Here is an 18,570-nt window from a genome sequence, read left to right as displayed (position 1 = left end):
CAGGAACATAACGTGCATCTTACACACACACTCAGTAATCACTTGGTTATATCACCGATACCTAACATAGGGAACACAACTTCCTGATCAGTTACAGAAAATGAAGTTTCAGTTCTTCTGGGCCTGTACTATTTCCATAGCAGGGAGAAAATGACTGGCTTTGAGAAGACAAAGAGGTCTTAATTTTCCAAAGCTGCTACAAAAGGTTTTGCGCAAATGAGTTACATTGGTTTATTTTGATTTACAGCTGCTGAGCTTGTAGGAATAGAAAAGCCATAGAAATGGTAAAGGATTTTGTAACCTGACTTTCGAGAAATCATTAAATAAATAGCTTTATGAACATTAGCCAACGTTTAGTAGATTATCTGCTCTGCCAAATACAGTCTGTGAGAAATCAATTGCTAGTTAGAATTGTCTCTTGACTGAAGAACCGTCACAAACCTGAGTATAGGGGATACTTCTAAGACCTTACATAGCAGACAAATAAAGCTATAAGAACAGATCTGGGGAGTATCATACAGGAAATGAATTTGATCAGTACACACAAGTCTGAGTTAGATCACATGTGCAATTACCTAGTATTGGAACAGACGAATTTTGGAAAAGTTTACTGGGTTAACACATTGGTACGGGTAACTTCAATAGACTGCTTTCTTTCCTTTAACTAAAGATTATACTTCAAGCACAGCAAAAGAGAGATACTATGTTACAGAACTCCTAAATGAAACATGATAAGAGTTCAGCACCTGGTTTAAATGTTGGAAAGACAGGGCTTTTTTTGGTAGGTTCTGGAAATCATTCAAAGCAAAAATGCAGTCAGGTCACCAAGGTTAAGCCACATTTCTTGTTCTTTGTGCAACAATGCTTTAAAAAATAGGCAGAGAACAGGCACCTACACAGAACTGGACGTACATGCACCTTCTTTAACAGCCAAGTACTCCCTACCTGTAGCAAGTGTATCTACAACAACAAGACTTAGAAAAAACTTTAGGTTTTTCTTTGTTGTGTATGAACATGAACTTCAGGGTAGTGAAAACAATTTGCCATGACAATGCATTTACTAACCTTTAGTGCTTCCAGCCCTGCTTGGATCACAGGTCCAAAAACAGTTTCTGTTTCCCTTGTGTCTGCAAACATTTCTGGAATCTGGTCCAGCAAGCTAACAAAAACGGAGAAAATGGAGAAATTCAGGAAGATTCAAATTAAATGGTAAAGCCACATACAGATGCTGTTTGTGAACAATGAGACTAGGTGGCTTAAACAAGTGTCCCTAAGAATACATAAAGTGTGTGTGTATATATACACACACATATAAATACATATATATAATACATATATATACACACACACAGACAGTTATTTTCCCCAGTATTTGGCATGTCATTACTTAGCTGTGGAAAAAACCTCATGCTTTGTCATCCCTCACTGACTTTGTCAGCAGCTTCAGCTGATGCCTACATCAATAGCTCTTCTGTATTCCTGCTTTTTTAATATATTCCGATGTATATTGCTAAATAAATACACAGAGCGACTTCTAGGTGTATAACAGGACAAATAAACAGTGAATATTACACTTTTAAATCCAACATTTGAATCCACCAAAGTAGACGTTTACTACACGCATCACACCTGTTTCAATTACCTGGCAATAACTGTCCTGGACTCATTCACATTCACCAGAAAGCCATCAAGGAGTGGCACAAACATGTCTGCCACATCTGAGACAACCATCATTTGTGGCTGCGCCAATGAGCTCTTCACGTTATAGAAGTGTAACACTTTGTTGTAAGTGACAAAGCCTACTCGAATGGCTGATTCCTCCATGTTGCCTTCCCTGCAAGAGACATACTTCACATCTAAGTAGACGGTGAGTGAAATCATTATACAGAATACAACATCATAACAGATAAGGGAAAAATGAAAGGAAGGAAATCTGCTTCATCTAGAAAGTACTCAAAGATGTCCTGCTTGATCTCTTTGTGAACAAAAGCTTCACAGGCTTTTTTAAAGGGAGAAAGTGGTTTCCTCGATTTGGACTGGATACAACAATTTACAATGTACCTTACCTGGGCAGATAATCTAGGATCGACTTTAATTCTTCACATATTAGCCTCACTAAGCCACTCTTCACAGCATTGTAAGACACATCAATCATGAAAATGAAAGCAGGTGGACTGGGAAACTTGTTATTCTGTGGAAGAGGGGGAAAGAAGTCACATTAAGGTCATCTAACAGCTCTGTAACATGGACAAATGAATGCTGGCCCAAACTCCAAAAACTTTCATGTATATTCCACTCATGAAAAGTGATTGTTTCTTCAGATCACTTTCCCATCCCCATCCAACTAGCAAAGATGAGTAAGCACTCTACGCTTGAAACAGACCAGTGTTACATGTCCCTAACAGATCCTGCTCAGTGAACTGCAGGCTATCCACAAGTTAGGACAGACAGTGAAAGTAGACAGTAACATCTTCTGTAGTTTAGGACCATGGAATTTGTATAGGACTTGTTTTAGATGATTTCTTCGATCTAGAGCAAAACATTTTCCTCCAAGAGCTGCAGCCTTTCCCTTCTACTTAAATATCAAGTTTACTTTGGGAAAAGAAGAGTCTTCTCAAGTCTATAGATCATATTGGAAGGAATACATAGAACAAAAGCAAACCACAGCTTTCAGAAGAGCAAGGAAGATCACATCTCATTTGACTTAAAAATGTATCCTAAGCTGTTAAGTGCAAGATAATGGATCCTCCCTTCGCTAAACCTGAAGTATCAGAAGGTAACTAGCGTAAAATTGCAACATTTAGGCATCTACTTTTCATCAGGGTTTTAAGTTGCTTTAACATGCACCACATACAATTTGCAATCCTCAGATTTATGATTATTATTATTATTATTTTATTTAGGTTAATTATGATAAGTCTTAATAAAAAATGAGACAGCTCTAACAACACATTTCCACCCTATTCTTGTATTTTTAACCACTTCAGTTGTATCTGAAATTTAATTTCAATAGGTAAAGCTTGTTTTCTTCACCAAGTGGCACATCATATCATCACTACTGCATTTTTCTTGAACCTCTTTTACCCTCCCCTTGTGCCCAAAACACTATCAAGACAGACTCTCTCCTGTAGAATTGCTAAGGTGACAAAGTATATTCCAGCTCTAAGTGCTTATATAGCTCCAGAAGAGAATGACAGAGGCAGCTACAATGAAGTACTATTAAAGTCAGTGATCGAGACTTTCTCTGCTTTAGGAAGTAAGTAGACTAAATCATTATCTTATACAAAAAAAGTGGGTTGGATTAACGATGCTCATGTAATGTCTGGCAGCTAGAGAGTTCAGCATTAGACAATTATGGTCAACTTACTTTTAAATAAAAAACAACTTTTCCTAAAAGTAAAACAAAAATATAGTAATAAACACATATCATACCTTGCAGTAGTCAACTGTTGCCAGAAACTCATAGGACCCCAGTGATAACTCAGGTCGATCATAGAAGTCTACTCGCTTTCCAGTATGATCCAAATGCTGGAAGTAGTGAGCTGGCACTGAGGGGAAAAAAAAAAACAAACCATCAACTTCAGCAACATAACCATGATAAACACTGCCACTAGAGAACGAACATGACAACAGCTGGTTCAGATAAAACTCCAGGAAAGCTAGCTAGCATGCAAGCATTACAAGAATCATTGCTGCGATTTAAGAATATCATTAAATCCAACAAATACAGATGAACTGCTTCCAGTTTGTCTTATGCACAAACTGGCACGCTGTATAGTCACTACTGTACTGTTCTTTAATCTCCTCTACATTTTCATTTTACATTTCTATCAGAAAGGTCACTGCAACATGCTCTTTGGAATTTGCTGAAGGACTTAAATCCAAAGGAAAAACATACATCTTGTAAAAGCAGTAAAAAATTACTTGCAGTAGAATTTGATGCAACCTATAGGCTTCAATATCACTGATTCTGTTTAGGCACACCAAAAGACTGAGTCACTCCTTTTGCTACAAGTTATTCAAAACACTCAAAATTTCATCAGTTCAAAGGAAAATAAAGTGATACCATTAAAACTGTGTATATATAAAAAGACATCACTCCCTACTCTCCAAGCACACATTCAGTACAAGCTAATTAACTGATTTATTTTATGCTGAAAATAGGAATTGTTCTGAAGTATTAGGTACAATTACATTATACTTTCACAGCTTTTCTTTCATCGGCTGTCTCTGAGCATCCTTCCCTTTTCTATAGCTGCTCAGTTGTTGCAGGCACGGCCATTAATAAAGCAAAGTGTGTAGTTACAGGGAATGCACGTAGGCTAAGAAAATCATCAGAGAAGTTCCTCTTGTTTGTTTCTTAAACCGACCATTTCCAGCCTCAGCCAATTTCCTATTTTGGTTTGCCATGTACCTGTACACAGAGTAACTGAGGTGACAAGAACAAAAGCCAGCAGTGCTAACAAATGAAACCTCAAAATCAAGGTTGTTGCACCCTGAATTTCCACTGTGCATACCAAACAAATCCACAGATGCCATGCCATGAACAGCACACAGTCACTTCTGCTTAAGAGGGAATGTGTTTTATATTTGTTGCTCTTCTAAATCAATACTAACTGGCATATACTGAATACTCCTAAACAGCCATAGCGGGTCTGCCTGCAATCTTATCCCTAAGCAGTGCCCAAAGAGGCTTTGTGAGCAAAAAATAAGAAATTCCTAATTCATGCTACTAACTAGGGGTTAATGTCAGTACCGCAAATAATTTCTCAAAACACTACATATCGTGCAACAAGTACTTCGTGTTCCAAATTTGATGCTGCAATGCATAAGCACCTACCTAATTTGAACACCATTTCTGAACTGAGCATTGAACATGTTTTATAATTTTTGTTTGGTTGGTGGTCATTTGTTTTCCCAAAAGTAGACACGTTAAAGCATAGCATACATTATAAATGACTGTAATACGATTAGGATTCATTGCTTTTAATCTTGTTCAAAGATCAGTAGTGCCTAGAGTCTGGTTTTCAGAAGAAACCTTACCTTCAGTGACACAGCTGCAGAAACAGCACTGGAACCTCCTTCCGCCCTCAATAAACTGCATAAAAGGGCACATGTAGGCCTTGCACCTATTACATCGGACAGGACCAGATTCTCCGTGGTCTACCAAATAAGGAAGGGTCTGTGCAAGCAGGGAAAATAAAAAGAAAGGTCATACGATTACAAAAAAAATTGACCACACATACTACAGAGCTTAAAACAATTTCCCTGTACATTGTATAGGATTTAGCATTTTAGCAGCTGTGGGAAAGAACACAGAGGAAGCCTGAACAAGTATTTCAAAAATGTTTTTCAACTCCAGCTCTCAACACAGCAGTTCCCTTGTGGGCTGCAGTCACTAATGGGCTATCCTACTTCAACACAAACAAGTACTGCTGCATGGTGCTGCACTACCTTATATAGTAGCTTGCTTGAAGAGTAGGAGTACCACACCGCACAGCATGGATGGATCTCAAGTGAACACAGAAGACTAAGCCACGCAAATAACAGCTGCAATAACCTCACAGGAGTGAGCGCAATTTTATTCATTACTTTTTTTTTTTTTAAAAAAAACACAACTCTCTACCTCTTATATTTTCCCTTTGTAAAGAGCAAGATTTAAAAAAAAAAAATAGAAGCCAGTCATTGCATTCCACATATTTAAGAATTTAAAGCATCCAGATTAACTTCAAAAATTTAAACCAATCAAACTTATTCTTGAAGATCACCATGAATTGAAGCATATCTGTCAGTTCTGCTTGCCTTGACCCCATTATATAGCAAGTTCTTTGAAACTGCTGTGTAGCGAACCATTTTTAAACTATTACTGACAAAACAACGCGTTTGTGGTCAAAACAGATTAAGATGTTTGGCAACTTCTGCAGCTTCTCAGTCTTAGAATGAGGAAGACTCCTCGTAGAATGACTGAGAAATTTTGGAAGCTACGATCTGCATTCATAGTTTAGCACACCTTTCAAAATCAAGAATCTAGCACAAAAGGTGTAACTACTTACTTTCAATTTAAATGACAATAATGGTGTCCAGATTTAGTTCTTCCAGTCACCCTATGCCTCTGATCATTTCTCAAAGAGAACGTATTTTATGAGCCTGAGTCAAACAAACAAGCCAGGTACTTTATTCTTCTTCATGATGCAGACCCCACTCTCATTCAACTCCAGGAGCTGTTTATTGAGGATACAATGGCTTTGCAGCCAGTGTTTCTCAGATCCTACTCAGGCTGACCTCCTCTGAAGAAACCAGATTTCAAGTTTTGTGATTGCCAGTCAACGTTGGTATTGTGATTCCACACAATACGATTTCTTCTTCAGCCTATCTGTCCACCGAAAAATGCAAGGGTACTATAAACGTGCATTACTATATATAACTTGTTAGTAATCACTTATTCCCAGAAGGTACAGAGTTTCTTCCTCCTGAGCCTTAAGTTTTGCTTTCTAAACTGTGCATTAGCACAGGACAAAGGCTCTCTAATTTTGCAATCAGGTCCTGTACTTTACAGATCTTAGATTTATCCAAACATTGCATTTTCACCAGTCTTATTTATCCTCTCACTACTGATATGTTAAGCTTTAGCTTTGTTTACTATCTTACTGCTCTGAACAGCTGAGCCTTCATCTGTCAGAACCACTCCTTCACAGGGAGCTTGCCCTTGTCATAAATAACTTTCCAATGATGGAAGCTAACCAGCCTTCAGAACAATTTTCTGATCCTAGATGAGGTTTTTTTCCTGGATATCACAAGTGTTTGTTCAAAGCCTAAGTACACCATACAGCTATCAACTAGTCGTTTGTAAAACTCTAAAAACGTGCCTCCGGGTTTCTGCAACAAGACCACATTCGCCTCTTGTGCTCCTCTTAAACCTCAGTGAAATGCAGGCGTTAATTTCACAATTCACTTTTATCACAAAACAATTTTCAAAATCTAAATCACAGTTTAGGAAGATTAATAAAATGAAATAAAAAACCCTACCCTTAAACTCCAGAGAACATTCCTTGCCTTAGAAGATACTAAAGTTAAGTTTATCAAGGCACAGAATACTGCAAACTTAGATTAAAACTTCACACTGCTCTAAGTAAGCTAATGCTACACAGTAACCACAGTATTTATAATACTTTTAATACACTTTCTAGCTCTAATATTGTCAAAGCTCTTATCTCCCAGCAACCCAATGGAGTGGGTAAAAGGGCATCTAGTCACTTATAACACCTAGTAGAAAGTGTTGCACAGAATGAATGCAGAAATTCAAGTGCAGTTCAGCAGAACGTGGTGCTCCGTCTTGCACTGTCAATTATTCCACACAGTGCTGTGCATGTACACAACATTAGCTTAAACCACTCGATACATTCTCATCCAATTCCACAACTTGATACCCTAGACAACACTGAGTATCAGTGATTAGTAACCATTTAAATATCACAGGCCAAGAAAGAAATTGAGATCAATTGAAAGTGCATACATTTGTTAACATCTCAGTATTCTGGTCATTTGGTCAGAGTGATGCTTGGCACTTATTACAAGAAAAAAAAAAACAGGGATTATAACGGCAATCAAATTATTAAACATTTTAAACACAACACTTTTCTGCTTCTCTACTGTATATTTGTAGAACAACCAGCATTTACCCAGGTCTCCTTACTTAAACGTGTCTACTGTTGAAATTTAAACAAGGTATCTGTTAAATGTGAGCACGCAAGGACATTCCCCTGACAAGTTCAGACAGCACACAGTGCATGTATAACTGCATGCAGTTCTCACCTCCTCTGGGGGTAGAGTAGCAAGCGGCTTTATGACAGCAGCTAGGGGAACTTGGGACTGTTTGGCCATATCTGAGGTGCAGGGAATATTGTAAGACGTGCATCTTATATAGCGGGGGCTTGCGTTACCTGGAGAACAAAAGAACAAATCCCCACAAATTTTAGCATGTTTATATTCAAGAACAGAAATCAAGACACCTTTAGCTGTGCTGAAGACTATTCCTTTATAAATGGAGTTTTACCCCCAAAATATAAAATACTTATTCTTTGCTTCAATAAATATTTCTGCCGTGATCATTATTTTGCATGTGCAAGTTTATAGTTTCTTGGCTTCACTTAGTTGGTCAAAAGGTATCTTGACAATCATCAGCTGTAGTTTGAGTTTTATTTATACCATGAAGTACACTTTAAGACTGTGCTTGAGTTTTTAAAATATGGTAGATATTATGTGAAAAACATATCTTCTAGAAAACATTGGACTGTGTGAACAGAGGACCATACATTTTCATCAAGGCTTTCCACAAGAAGAGGGAGACATCATCTCTATTTTCTTTTGATAAAATGAAATAAAATACACTTTCCAGTTTCATATGCAACTGCGTATTTTAATGTTATGTACTGAATTCTCACATGAAATTCATTCTTTACTGATTCTTGTGCTGTGAAACTTCACCTCACAGACAAGCAGACAAGCACATAGACATGTGCCTAGCAAACAAATTTACCCTTCTTCCTGTACTACAGAATCACAGAATGAAAGAATGAATATCCTGAATTGGAAGGAAACCACAAGACTTACATAAACTTAATTCCATAATTAGATAAAACTTAATTCCAAACTGAATGCCTCCTTCACAATGTTAATAATAATATAAGCCCCAAAATGAAAACAAGAGTATTTGACTCCACATGAACTTAAACCTTTAAAAAAAAAAGGAAGAATTCCTGTTCCATTCTTTGTGCAGAGTAAATCCCACTATGGGCAAAAATCTCAACTCAGACATTCCTAATTTTTCAATTCTTTTTTCAAGTGTGGCTGAGAAGTGAAGCACCTGACTACAGAGCTGGATTCTGAAGTTTTAAGGGAGCTTAAAATCTCCAAAAAAAAGCATAGGAAATAAAAAAAGATGAAATATTCTTTCTCCGTGAAACACATGGACCAAATGACATCCCACTTAGACACTGTTTCCAGATGAATTCAAACGACATTGCTGGTAAATTTCAATTCTTAACTATCATGATATAGCTCTACAGAAAAAGCTTCATTTGCTGCTTATGCTGCTCTCGGGAACCTGCCCTGGGAAACATCTTTTTTAGCTGTGGATTGGTTATTTTACCTTGATCCTTGACCAAGAAATTGGTAGTAACGAGAGGTGGGACCTGCCCTCTCACTCCAGTGACAAATGGTTCTGATCCACGGTTACTTCTGTCATCTTCAATCACTTGAATCTATGATGGAAAACATCAAGTTAATCTTTGAAGGCTTGGTTTCAAAGCACTGTAAAATATAAAATTTGCACCTGTATGGCAGTGGAAAGGGAACCTGAGGCAAACATCACTAGCTCTAAAAAAATAACAAGTCTAAAACAAGTAAGTTTTGTAAAGCAGTCACCTCTCAGCTGGATTTCAAATAATACTGAATGACTAACAATAACATTCAAGGTACACGCTTTTCCCAAGTATTTTGAGTTGCAGTATATTTTACGTGCTAAGGGCTGATCTGTACGCAAAAAGGAAATTTAGATCAAGAAAGGAGAGGAACTTTTGCTAGTATTCCTGCTTACTGATCTTAGCCAAATTAAAATAAGAAGCTCATTTGAGCCTTAGGCAGAAGTTGTATATATGACCAGGCTTTTCCTTTCTGTTACATTCATGGTGCTTTCTGGAGATGTGGAAAGTGAAGTTTCAATAGAGAGTTATAAATGATTCAAGCTTAAACTTTGCAAAACAAGTGGAAATTCACATTTTATTAGAATTTCAATTTCTTCATTAATGCAAATGTACTACAGAGAACAGAAATGCATTAAGCAGTTCTACTTGACTAAAATATCCATTGAACTTTGCATAAGAACAGAAGATTGTTCTTACATAGTTTTAATTACCTATACTATACCAGTGCTTGAATCAAAAATTAAAACTAGCAACAATTCTGATCTTATTTTGCCACCACACATACCTTTGATTGCAGTAAATTGTGAAATGTGGGACTGTGCACAGCAGAACTTCCACCTCCTCACTACAGATTCCAAGTTGCCAGAAAAAATACCACCCACAGCATCAGTCTTCCCTCACTTAAATCGAGTTCCATCTCAAAAGTCTACAGGCTGATTGACATTGTTGACCTCACATCTTGTAAAGGTTTTACGACCAATTTTAGCTAAACAAGGAGGAACTGGTACAAGGGTAATTGTTTTTATTTCCTTCCAATGCAAAAGGTAGCTGCTTTTTCTTCAGGTAAAATCCTCTAGACATAACCACTGTATTTTCAAAATCAAAATATAATGGTTACGTATGAGCACAGATGATGAAAGAATGTTTATAGCTCCCCATGCTTCATAGTAGTCAACTAGAAGATTTACATGGGCAAGTAACTTCAAAAGAAAACAATGCCTCCTCAGTAGTAGAACTTCAAAGCATTAGCCCAGTACCAATATGAACAAGATCTGTAACCAAATTCTGCTCAGAAATAGTAAAAGACATGGCTACAAAGGCTCACAATGTGTGTACGTTAATGTGGAACACACTGTATGGACAATTACGCTGATGACTTAACACTTAAAATACCAGCTGTAATCTGATGGATGTATTTTAAGGAACAGATAAAGTGAAGGGGAGACATTCTTCATGATCTGTTTCTGAAACAGACTGCTTTCTATTGCCTCACCAAACATCACAGAAGAGAAGATTTTAACAACTTCTTGTGGTGTTACCATACTCATTTTGATAAGGCAAGCAGGACATAGCAAGGAAAGGATAAAGGATTAATGATGAAGGGTTAATGGTGAAGTTCAGGTTTCATGCATGCACAGATGGTCACCGACACAGACTACAATTGACATATATACAGCACTTACTGGACTAGGAATTGCATCTGGGTCTATTCTGTGCCTGGGTTTCTGCTGGGGTGGCAGCTCATTAAGTTGCTTTTTTTTATATATATATTTATATAAATAAAAAGTAAAGAGTGCCACAAAAAAAAAAAAAAGAAAGAGAAAGAGAAGAGAATAAAACAAAAAGTAACAGTGTTACTTCTCTCTACCCAAACTTGAAGCACTGGAATTAGATATATTCGGACATTCACTCATGCAACAAGAAACATATCAGCTTTTGCAGCGTACACCAATCCTAAAAGTCAGTCTTGCTACAATATTGAGACGCATTGCTATCAGATGTAGTAGCTCACGTGCTCCTTTTGGTTAGAAATCGGGAATTTATGTTTCAAGAACATGCTGAAATGAAGGTAACTGATAAAAGCCATTTGAGATCTCATTTAGTGGGAAAAAAGAAGCTGACAAGCAATTACAGATCCTTATGCTCCACAAAAAAAACAGTCCTAAGCCTTATATAAACCTGAAGTCTAAACAGATCACCTTTTTTGAATAGCAGTAACTTCTGAATAGCAGCAGTAAAGATCTCAGCTGTAACTCAAAACTAAATTATTTTAAGAATTTTTAAGTAAAATGATTGTAACCACTGCTCTGGAAAAGCTCCCTGTTACCGAATGATTGTGGCCTTCTGAGACAATGACAGTACAGCACCAGGAGCTGTGGAAGGAAAGCACAGCAGACTAGTGGCAATAACATGTCCAGGCTTAGTATTACACATCACTGCTAGTCATTGCACATCATCGCTTATCTTTTCCTTAGAACCTCCGTTTCTAAAGATAACCCTAATTCGTGAAGTTATCCATATTTGACTGAAGTAGTGTCCTGACTTTATGATCCAAAGAAAACTAACCAGCTTTTTAACAAGCAATAGGAAAAGGGAAAACATTACAGTCTTCTCCTATGAACCATAGTTTCAACTCGGATCATGCAGTTCATAGATTGCTACCTCAAAACCAGCGGTTAGTTCACTTTGGAAAGTAATTACGCAAGAATTCAGAAATGGTGAAGCGGCCTTAATCTAAGCCCTCAAGGATTCCTAAAATGTAACATAGTACAGAAAAAGCCCTGAGAAATTAAAGCAGTGATATGTATATGCAGTGCCTTTTTTCAGTTGTCAAGGGAAAAAGTGCTTCAGGGCTTATTCATAACAAGTGACTGAAACTGGACATAATAGAGAAAAGTAAGCAGTAAAAAAAGACTCTTGTTCTTTGGAACAAGAAACCTGCTTTCATCTTTGGTCTTTGTCAGTTTTGTTTGAAGTAAGAATGCTATGGAAAAGTTCACACTGTTAAGAACAAAGTAAGCTTACAGGGCTAGGAATCGAATCTGGATCCAAGCGTTTTGGGGGTGGTCCAGGCTGACTTCCATAATTTGGTGTTCCTGGATAGGCTCCGCCATAGTTCGGTTGAGGGCCCCTCACCTGTCCAAAGGAACCTTACAAGAAAGGGACAATCAATTAAATAACAGCTAACATAAGGCAGTTCCTCATGAGGCACTTCCCATCCTTTCTGACATCATAAAAATAACAAGAATGCTATATGCTTTCCAGTTAATTAGGATTAAAGATATTTCTCAGAATTTCAGCTCAGTACATCTCCATCAGTGATTCAGGAAGACGATGGACACAGTCCTCCTTAAAACCAGACTTAAAGAAGCACGTGTTTAAGACTAACATAACTATTTTCAGAATAACAGGATTAAAATTTGCACTAAGATTGTGTACTGTGAACATTCTGGCTAGGTTGCAGAACTGCCTAAAAGAAACTACACACAGAACAGCCAAACAGTCAGTGGATGACCCCACAATGTCACAAACTAAAGCTATGCAAGGAATTCTCATGTAGTTTTGACTTGCCTGAAATCACAGTAATAGGTTAATGTGTGATAACTTCTTACGTTTTGTAACTTCATGGTCATTTCATCACTTTACATAATTTCAGCCCATTATAGAAAAACAGCATGATTCATCCATCAGTGTACTTACAGCTTATAGCAGTTTGAACAGATTTTTAAACAAGTAATTTACCTGGACATCTGTGCAAAGCTCAATGGGGGACAGGATTCATTAGCCTGATACTTGCACTAGCTACCTATAATCAATCTTGATTAAAACTTAGCTCAAACCGTTTATAATCCAGAATGTTTAAGTACTATTGCTTGTAAGCACATACAAAACATGAAAGGGTCTACAGGGAAAAAAATTAGTTTTGTTAATTAAAGAAGAAAAAGTAGCAACTCCTTTTCAATGTATAGTATCTCCTCTCAGTGTACACACTCTGGTCACAAACTGAAAAAAACCCACTTCAAAAACACCAAAGATGATAATGATTTTCAGGATTTCAAATCTCTATTTCCGAATAAACGAGGCTGCAGATCTCAACTTTAAGTGTATATTACAATTTTGACCACAAATTCTTGCAGTATCACGGCATTATGATCATTAAACATTCCTTTGGCCAAGTAAGCTAGGTTTCCTTCAGTTATTCTAACCTGATCAAAACTTGTACAACAAACAGCTTAAAATTGTAAATACTACTGTTTATCTTGGATTTATCCTTTATCACGTGGGAACAAGAGCAAAGCTTTGAAATGTAGCCATTAGTCTCCAAGTTACAAACCTGAAATCCATTTCTCAGTTTGTAGCACACAGAGAATACATCTAACTAACAATTTCTATATTAGGAATACTCACCGTTCTGCTGCATTTGGTATCCTGGCTGAGGAGGATGAGTGGGTGGAGGTGGTCCATGAAGGCCACTCATGGGAGGCCCTGGGTGAGGCCCTGACAGAGTTGTTGGGGGTGGTGGTGAGGATACATGATTAGGCTGGGACATCCGTGGTCCAGCAACTGTCTGCCCAGACAGCGGTGGGCCTGGCATGGGAGGTGGCCTTGGGGCACCTGTGGTAGGAGGGTAAGAGGAAGGTTCAATCCCTGTAGAAGAGAGAGGTGGAGCAAAACCAGGGACTTCAGTAGGTAAGCGCTGAGTCGGTACTGGTTGACCAGAAAAGGGAGGCTGTGCCAAAGGAAGACCCTGAGACACACTGGGAGGAGGGGCCCCTTGGCTCGCAGTGTACGGTGTGTAGAGACCAGATCCTGTTGCACTGAAGCTCCCTGAGACCGGGGGAACTGATGTTGGGGGACCTAATAAGAAAAGGCATTACCATCATTTATTATTTTTTTTCCAATTTTCTCAAGACAGTTCCAAACTCAAAAGACTCAAACAATATTCCTTTGCTCAAGATTATCTAAACTGGTCTACCACTTTCACCTTCAGATGGACATTCCAGTACTAACATAAAAACCTTAAATGAACACTCCTCTAAGGGATCTGAAATCTTTCCCTCTTCCTTATTATTTTTTGATTGAGCCGAGTGACAAGGCATGTAGACTCTCAGCTTATGTATGCAAAGATGTTTCAGTGTGTCACACACAGATTCATCTAGTAAAATGACAAAAGAATGTAAGAATATTCCTCCTCATGTCCTGTAGTACTTCCTGCACTGACCCCTGCAGTAGTCTTGGTTCTCCTTTACCCAGTGCTGATATCACCAGGCAAGGAAACTACTGTTTAGCATGGCAGACATCAACATGCAGATAATATCCATCAACATATGGTAACGAATCATTGACAAGAGCAAAACTTAGAAAATTACTAGCGCAAATTAAAAACAATCGCATATTTCTATAGTCAGAAAACCTTACCATAACCCAGTCCAGCTGGGGGAGGAGCACAGGCTGGAATACTGCCAATTGTCATCCCTGCCATGTGATTGCTGAGTTGCTGTACACTGGGTGGAGGGGGACCATATTGCTGGAACGTAGGTGGCTGGCTGACAGGTGCAGGTGCTGAGCCTGGCAGGAATGGCTGAGGAGCAGGTGGCCTGAGAAGGGGAGATGAGAAACTTCACTGGATTCCGTTTACGCAAGCAGTTACAGTTCTCCATGCCTTTAAAAAGTTGTTCTACCATATAAATGCTAGTCAATAATTTACATGAAGTATAAACAAAGCACTGTCATTAAGTTTCTGAAAAATAATTACATACCCTGTACGATCTGAATCTCTTACATCATAAAAATCTGTTGGTTCTTAAAACACAAATTCTATGTTTAAAACATTTTTTGTTGATTCCATTTCAGTTATCAGAATAAATCAGAAATACTGCAATAGAGTCTACATGATAAGAAACAACAGAGCCTGCACAGCTCTTGAAGGCAGCTCCACTGTTCAAGGGATTTGGACTCTCCAGCTGACAATGCTGTGCTTAACCAGAAGGAAACAAAAAACAACCACCATGCTGATTACTGGTTAGAAAGGAAGAAGTAGTAGGACTGCTGCCACCTTCATCTCGCAGTTAATGGCAATATCGTTCTGGAGAAGACACCAAAAACTTTAGATGAAGATAGTTGAGGGAAGTTGTCTTCAACACAAAAGACAACAGAACATACTAAGAAATGACACAGTAATAACAAATAGAAGAATACTCCATTGAGACCAGTTCACACTGTCAAGGAACCAAACACATCTACTATGTGGAAGCAATTGTTTCCAAACAAGACAGATTATGGCAACCAGAAATTATTTATGGGCAAATTACTATCACAAAAGAAAGACTTTGGAGAAGCTGTTTTGATCAGTCAACTGACATCTATCCATATAACACAGGTGCATTAAAAAACATGCAGCCAGCAGGTCAAGAGAGGTGATCCTCCTCCTCTACTCTGCCCTGGAGAGGCCACATCTGGAACACTTTGTCCAGTTCTGGGGTCCCCAGTTCACAAAAAAGACAGGGATCTCCTAGAAAGAGTCCAGTGGAGAGCAACAAAAATGATTAAGGGCCTGAAGGATCTCCCATACAAGGAAAGGCTAAGAGACCTGGGATTCCACAGTCTGGAAAAGAGAAGGCTAAGAGAGGATCTCATAGCTATCTGTAATTTTTAAAGTGCGGAAGTCAAGTTGATGGGAGCAGACTCTTCAGTGGCAAGCAACAACAGAACAGGAAGAAACGGGCAGAAACTGTAATGCAGCAAGTTCCAAGCTAACACAAGGAAGAATTTCTTTACTGTCAGAGTGACAGAGCGCTGGAACAGGCTGCCCAGAGGGGTTGTGGAGTCTCCTTCTCTGGGGATATTCAGGACCCACCTCAATGCCTACCTGTGTGACCTGCTGTAGGGAACCTCCTTTAGCAGAGGGTTGAACTCCATCTCTAGGGGTCCCTTCCAACCCCTACAATTCTGTGATTCTGTAATATCTTTCCATAAGCTTTTTATCTACAGAGATCCACGTTTTCAAATAAGTACACACATGGTATTTCAAACAATAAGATATGAAAAAAGTCAATGTCCCCACAGCAAAAACAAAGGATCTAAAAGAAACTAAATGCTAAATGGTTGAGACCTAGCATTATGATTTTCTCTTCTTACATATACCTCTGCACTGGGGCTGCTGAGGTTGGAATCCCATTCTGCACGTCTCCTTGTCCAAACTGACTGTATCCCAGGTGGCCTGAAGGAAGAGATGTTCCAGTGGCTGGAGGGGGAGCTCCAGAAGTTGGAGGGGCTCTTACTGAATCTACAGACATAAAAAACACACAAATTATTTGCAGGAATAAGCTACCAAGAAAAATCAAGGGAGGAAAAAAAGTGAAAAATGAGTTTGGATGGCCAAATTAATGTATCAACACTATCAGCAGCAAGTCATTTATACAACAATGTTAGTACTAGCAAAACTGAAAATATTTTAGCCATTGTCACTAGTCATATCTCCAAACAGATCAAGTAGAAAACACTCTACCAGTATAATACCAGCCTCTTAAGGTTGGAGAGTTTCAGGAACACTTTCTAGCTGTTCAAAGTGAAATGCTTCCTATAGCATCTACTTCCAAAAAAAAAAAAAAAAATACAAGCTTCTACTGAGTAAGATTATATTAAAAAATCTGATAATTAGAACAACCATATGACTGTGCCTGCTAACTACAACTACAGGTTTACATGTTTTTTCAGTTTTATCAGGCACACAATTTGATAAATGTATCTTTAATTTCCAAACAAGCTACAGAAGTCTTATTTTTCTAACCCTTCTCACAAATACACTTCTCTAACCATTACCACAGACTGCTCAAATAGCCACTGAAAAAAAAATTACTTGAAGGGATATGAATATCTAGTGGTTTATTCATCTTAAGATTCATTGTTCTTGAGGAATCTTTAAGTTCCTATTCAATACCTTTGAGATACTGTCCTTACTCATCACAGACCTCAAAATAGAGGCAGATTGCAGAATAATGGGAAGTGACTGTGATTTTATTCAAAGTCCTGAGACTACATGGACTTAACCCAGCTCTGATTGCCTACTCGTCTTAACAAAGACACTGATGGAAATAGCTGTTCCAACATATCCTTCTTTACAATTAAGGAAAAATATAACACGATTTCTTGCAATGCTTCTAATTCCTGCACCTTGATTGCTGGCTTTGCAAAAATATTACCTTCTTCAAGCAACAGTTTTCAGAATTACAACTATTCCTAACAGATAGGGCTTTTATGCTATATTCTAGAAGGCTAAAAACATTTTTCCTTTAATGAAAACATGAAAATCCAAGCTATAAAAAATCCTGTGACTTCTAAGACCAAATTCCCAGTGGCTGGGTTTTTTGTTTGGTTGGTTGTTTTTCACTGTTTTTTTCATTTGTTTGTTTGTAGTATTTCTTCACTGCAATGCTTTTATTTCAGACTTTACATTTCAGTTCTTTCCCAAGTGGAAAAGGTTTTGTTTTTGTTTTTGTTTTTTTTTTTTAAATTAAGGCTTCCTCCTGACAGAACTTGTATGGGCCAATTCAGGTTTTGAAATTAGCCATCTGAAAACATCAGTCATAAGTCAGTTTTTATCTATGAATCTGCAGGCATAAGGCATTTATACTGCAACTATTTCTTCATATCATATTTATGTTTCTGGAGTGCTGCTGACAAATAGTGTAGGAAGCATCCCATCTACCTCAGCCTGAATAATCACGTACCCACACCCTTGAGACAAAAACCCTACTGAAGAACCACCCCTTCCCCACAGTAGGAGTGGCACAGCACAAACGCTCCCACAATTACCTATGAAATTAGGTGCAAGAGAAGTGTCAGAGTTGAGAGAAACAGGAGAGCCCTTCGAAGGGAACCCCAAGGAAGGAAAATAACCTGGAAAGACAGAATACCAGTAAATCAAGCCTGAGAGAAAGCACCTGGACAGTGTTTCCAATGCTAAGGACAGTCTGCAGTGCAGAAAGTATCACATACACAAAAATCCTTGTCACATTTACTATTGATTTCTAATGCTATACTCCCTCTCACTGTTCTACCGCCCATAACATACATTACAAACACAGCTCATACGTTAACATGAATGCAAACGTAAACATTGTGAACTGAGTCTATAATAATCCAAAAGCAACCTAATTGATACTAGTATTTAGACAATTGTATCTGCACTTTCAACTGCATGATCTCACTAAAGCAAAACCAATTGCAGGAGTGAAAGACCGATGCAAAATTATCCTGGTTCCTTCAGCAAGTTTATTGTGGGAAGCTATTCTCAGCTAATAGTGCAGTACTCCACTTCTGTTTCCAAGCAAGAACTGAACCTCTGGCACAACATTTCCATGTTTCC

At 38.1% G+C, this 18,570-nt stretch overlaps 1 protein-coding gene across 6 annotated transcripts in view; it reads right to left on the bottom strand.

The window, feature by feature from the left end:
• The window catches only part of SEC24C (SEC24 homolog C, COPII coat complex component), a 36,307-nt gene that overhangs the window by 7,361 nt on the left and 10,376 nt on the right, over positions 1-18,570 (bottom strand). For 2 of the 6 annotated variants that reach the window (XM_021398041.1, XM_021398046.1), the window contains exons 3-15: positions 18,018-18,101; positions 16,347-16,488; positions 14,622-14,800; positions 13,611-14,060; positions 12,228-12,352; positions 10,886-10,954; positions 9,149-9,260; positions 7,813-7,940; positions 5,044-5,182; positions 3,433-3,548; positions 2,067-2,191; positions 1,643-1,834; positions 1,066-1,159 (exon numbers count right to left, since the gene is read on the bottom strand). In XM_021398041.1, the coding sequence (XP_021253716.1) occupies positions 1,066-1,159; positions 1,643-1,834; positions 2,067-2,191; positions 3,433-3,548; positions 5,044-5,182; positions 7,813-7,940; positions 9,149-9,260; positions 10,886-10,954; positions 12,228-12,352; positions 13,611-14,060; positions 14,622-14,800; positions 16,347-16,488; positions 18,018-18,101 (1,955 nt within the window). The remainder of the gene's footprint in view (positions 1-1,065; positions 1,160-1,642; positions 1,835-2,066; positions 2,192-3,432; positions 3,549-5,043; positions 5,183-7,812; positions 7,941-9,148; positions 9,261-10,885; positions 10,955-12,227; positions 12,353-13,610; positions 14,061-14,621; positions 14,801-16,346; positions 16,489-18,017; positions 18,102-18,570) is intronic. The other 4 variants (XM_021398044.1, XM_021398042.1, XM_021398043.1 and 1 more) reach the window with 4 other exon arrangements.

This window comes from Numida meleagris, chromosome 5 (genome assembly GCF_002078875.1).
Source record: "Numida meleagris isolate 19003 breed g44 Domestic line chromosome 5, NumMel1.0, whole genome shotgun sequence".
Lineage (NCBI taxonomy): Eukaryota > Metazoa > Chordata > Aves > Galliformes > Numididae > Numida > Numida meleagris.
This window is presented reverse-complemented; position numbering and strand designations above follow the sequence as displayed.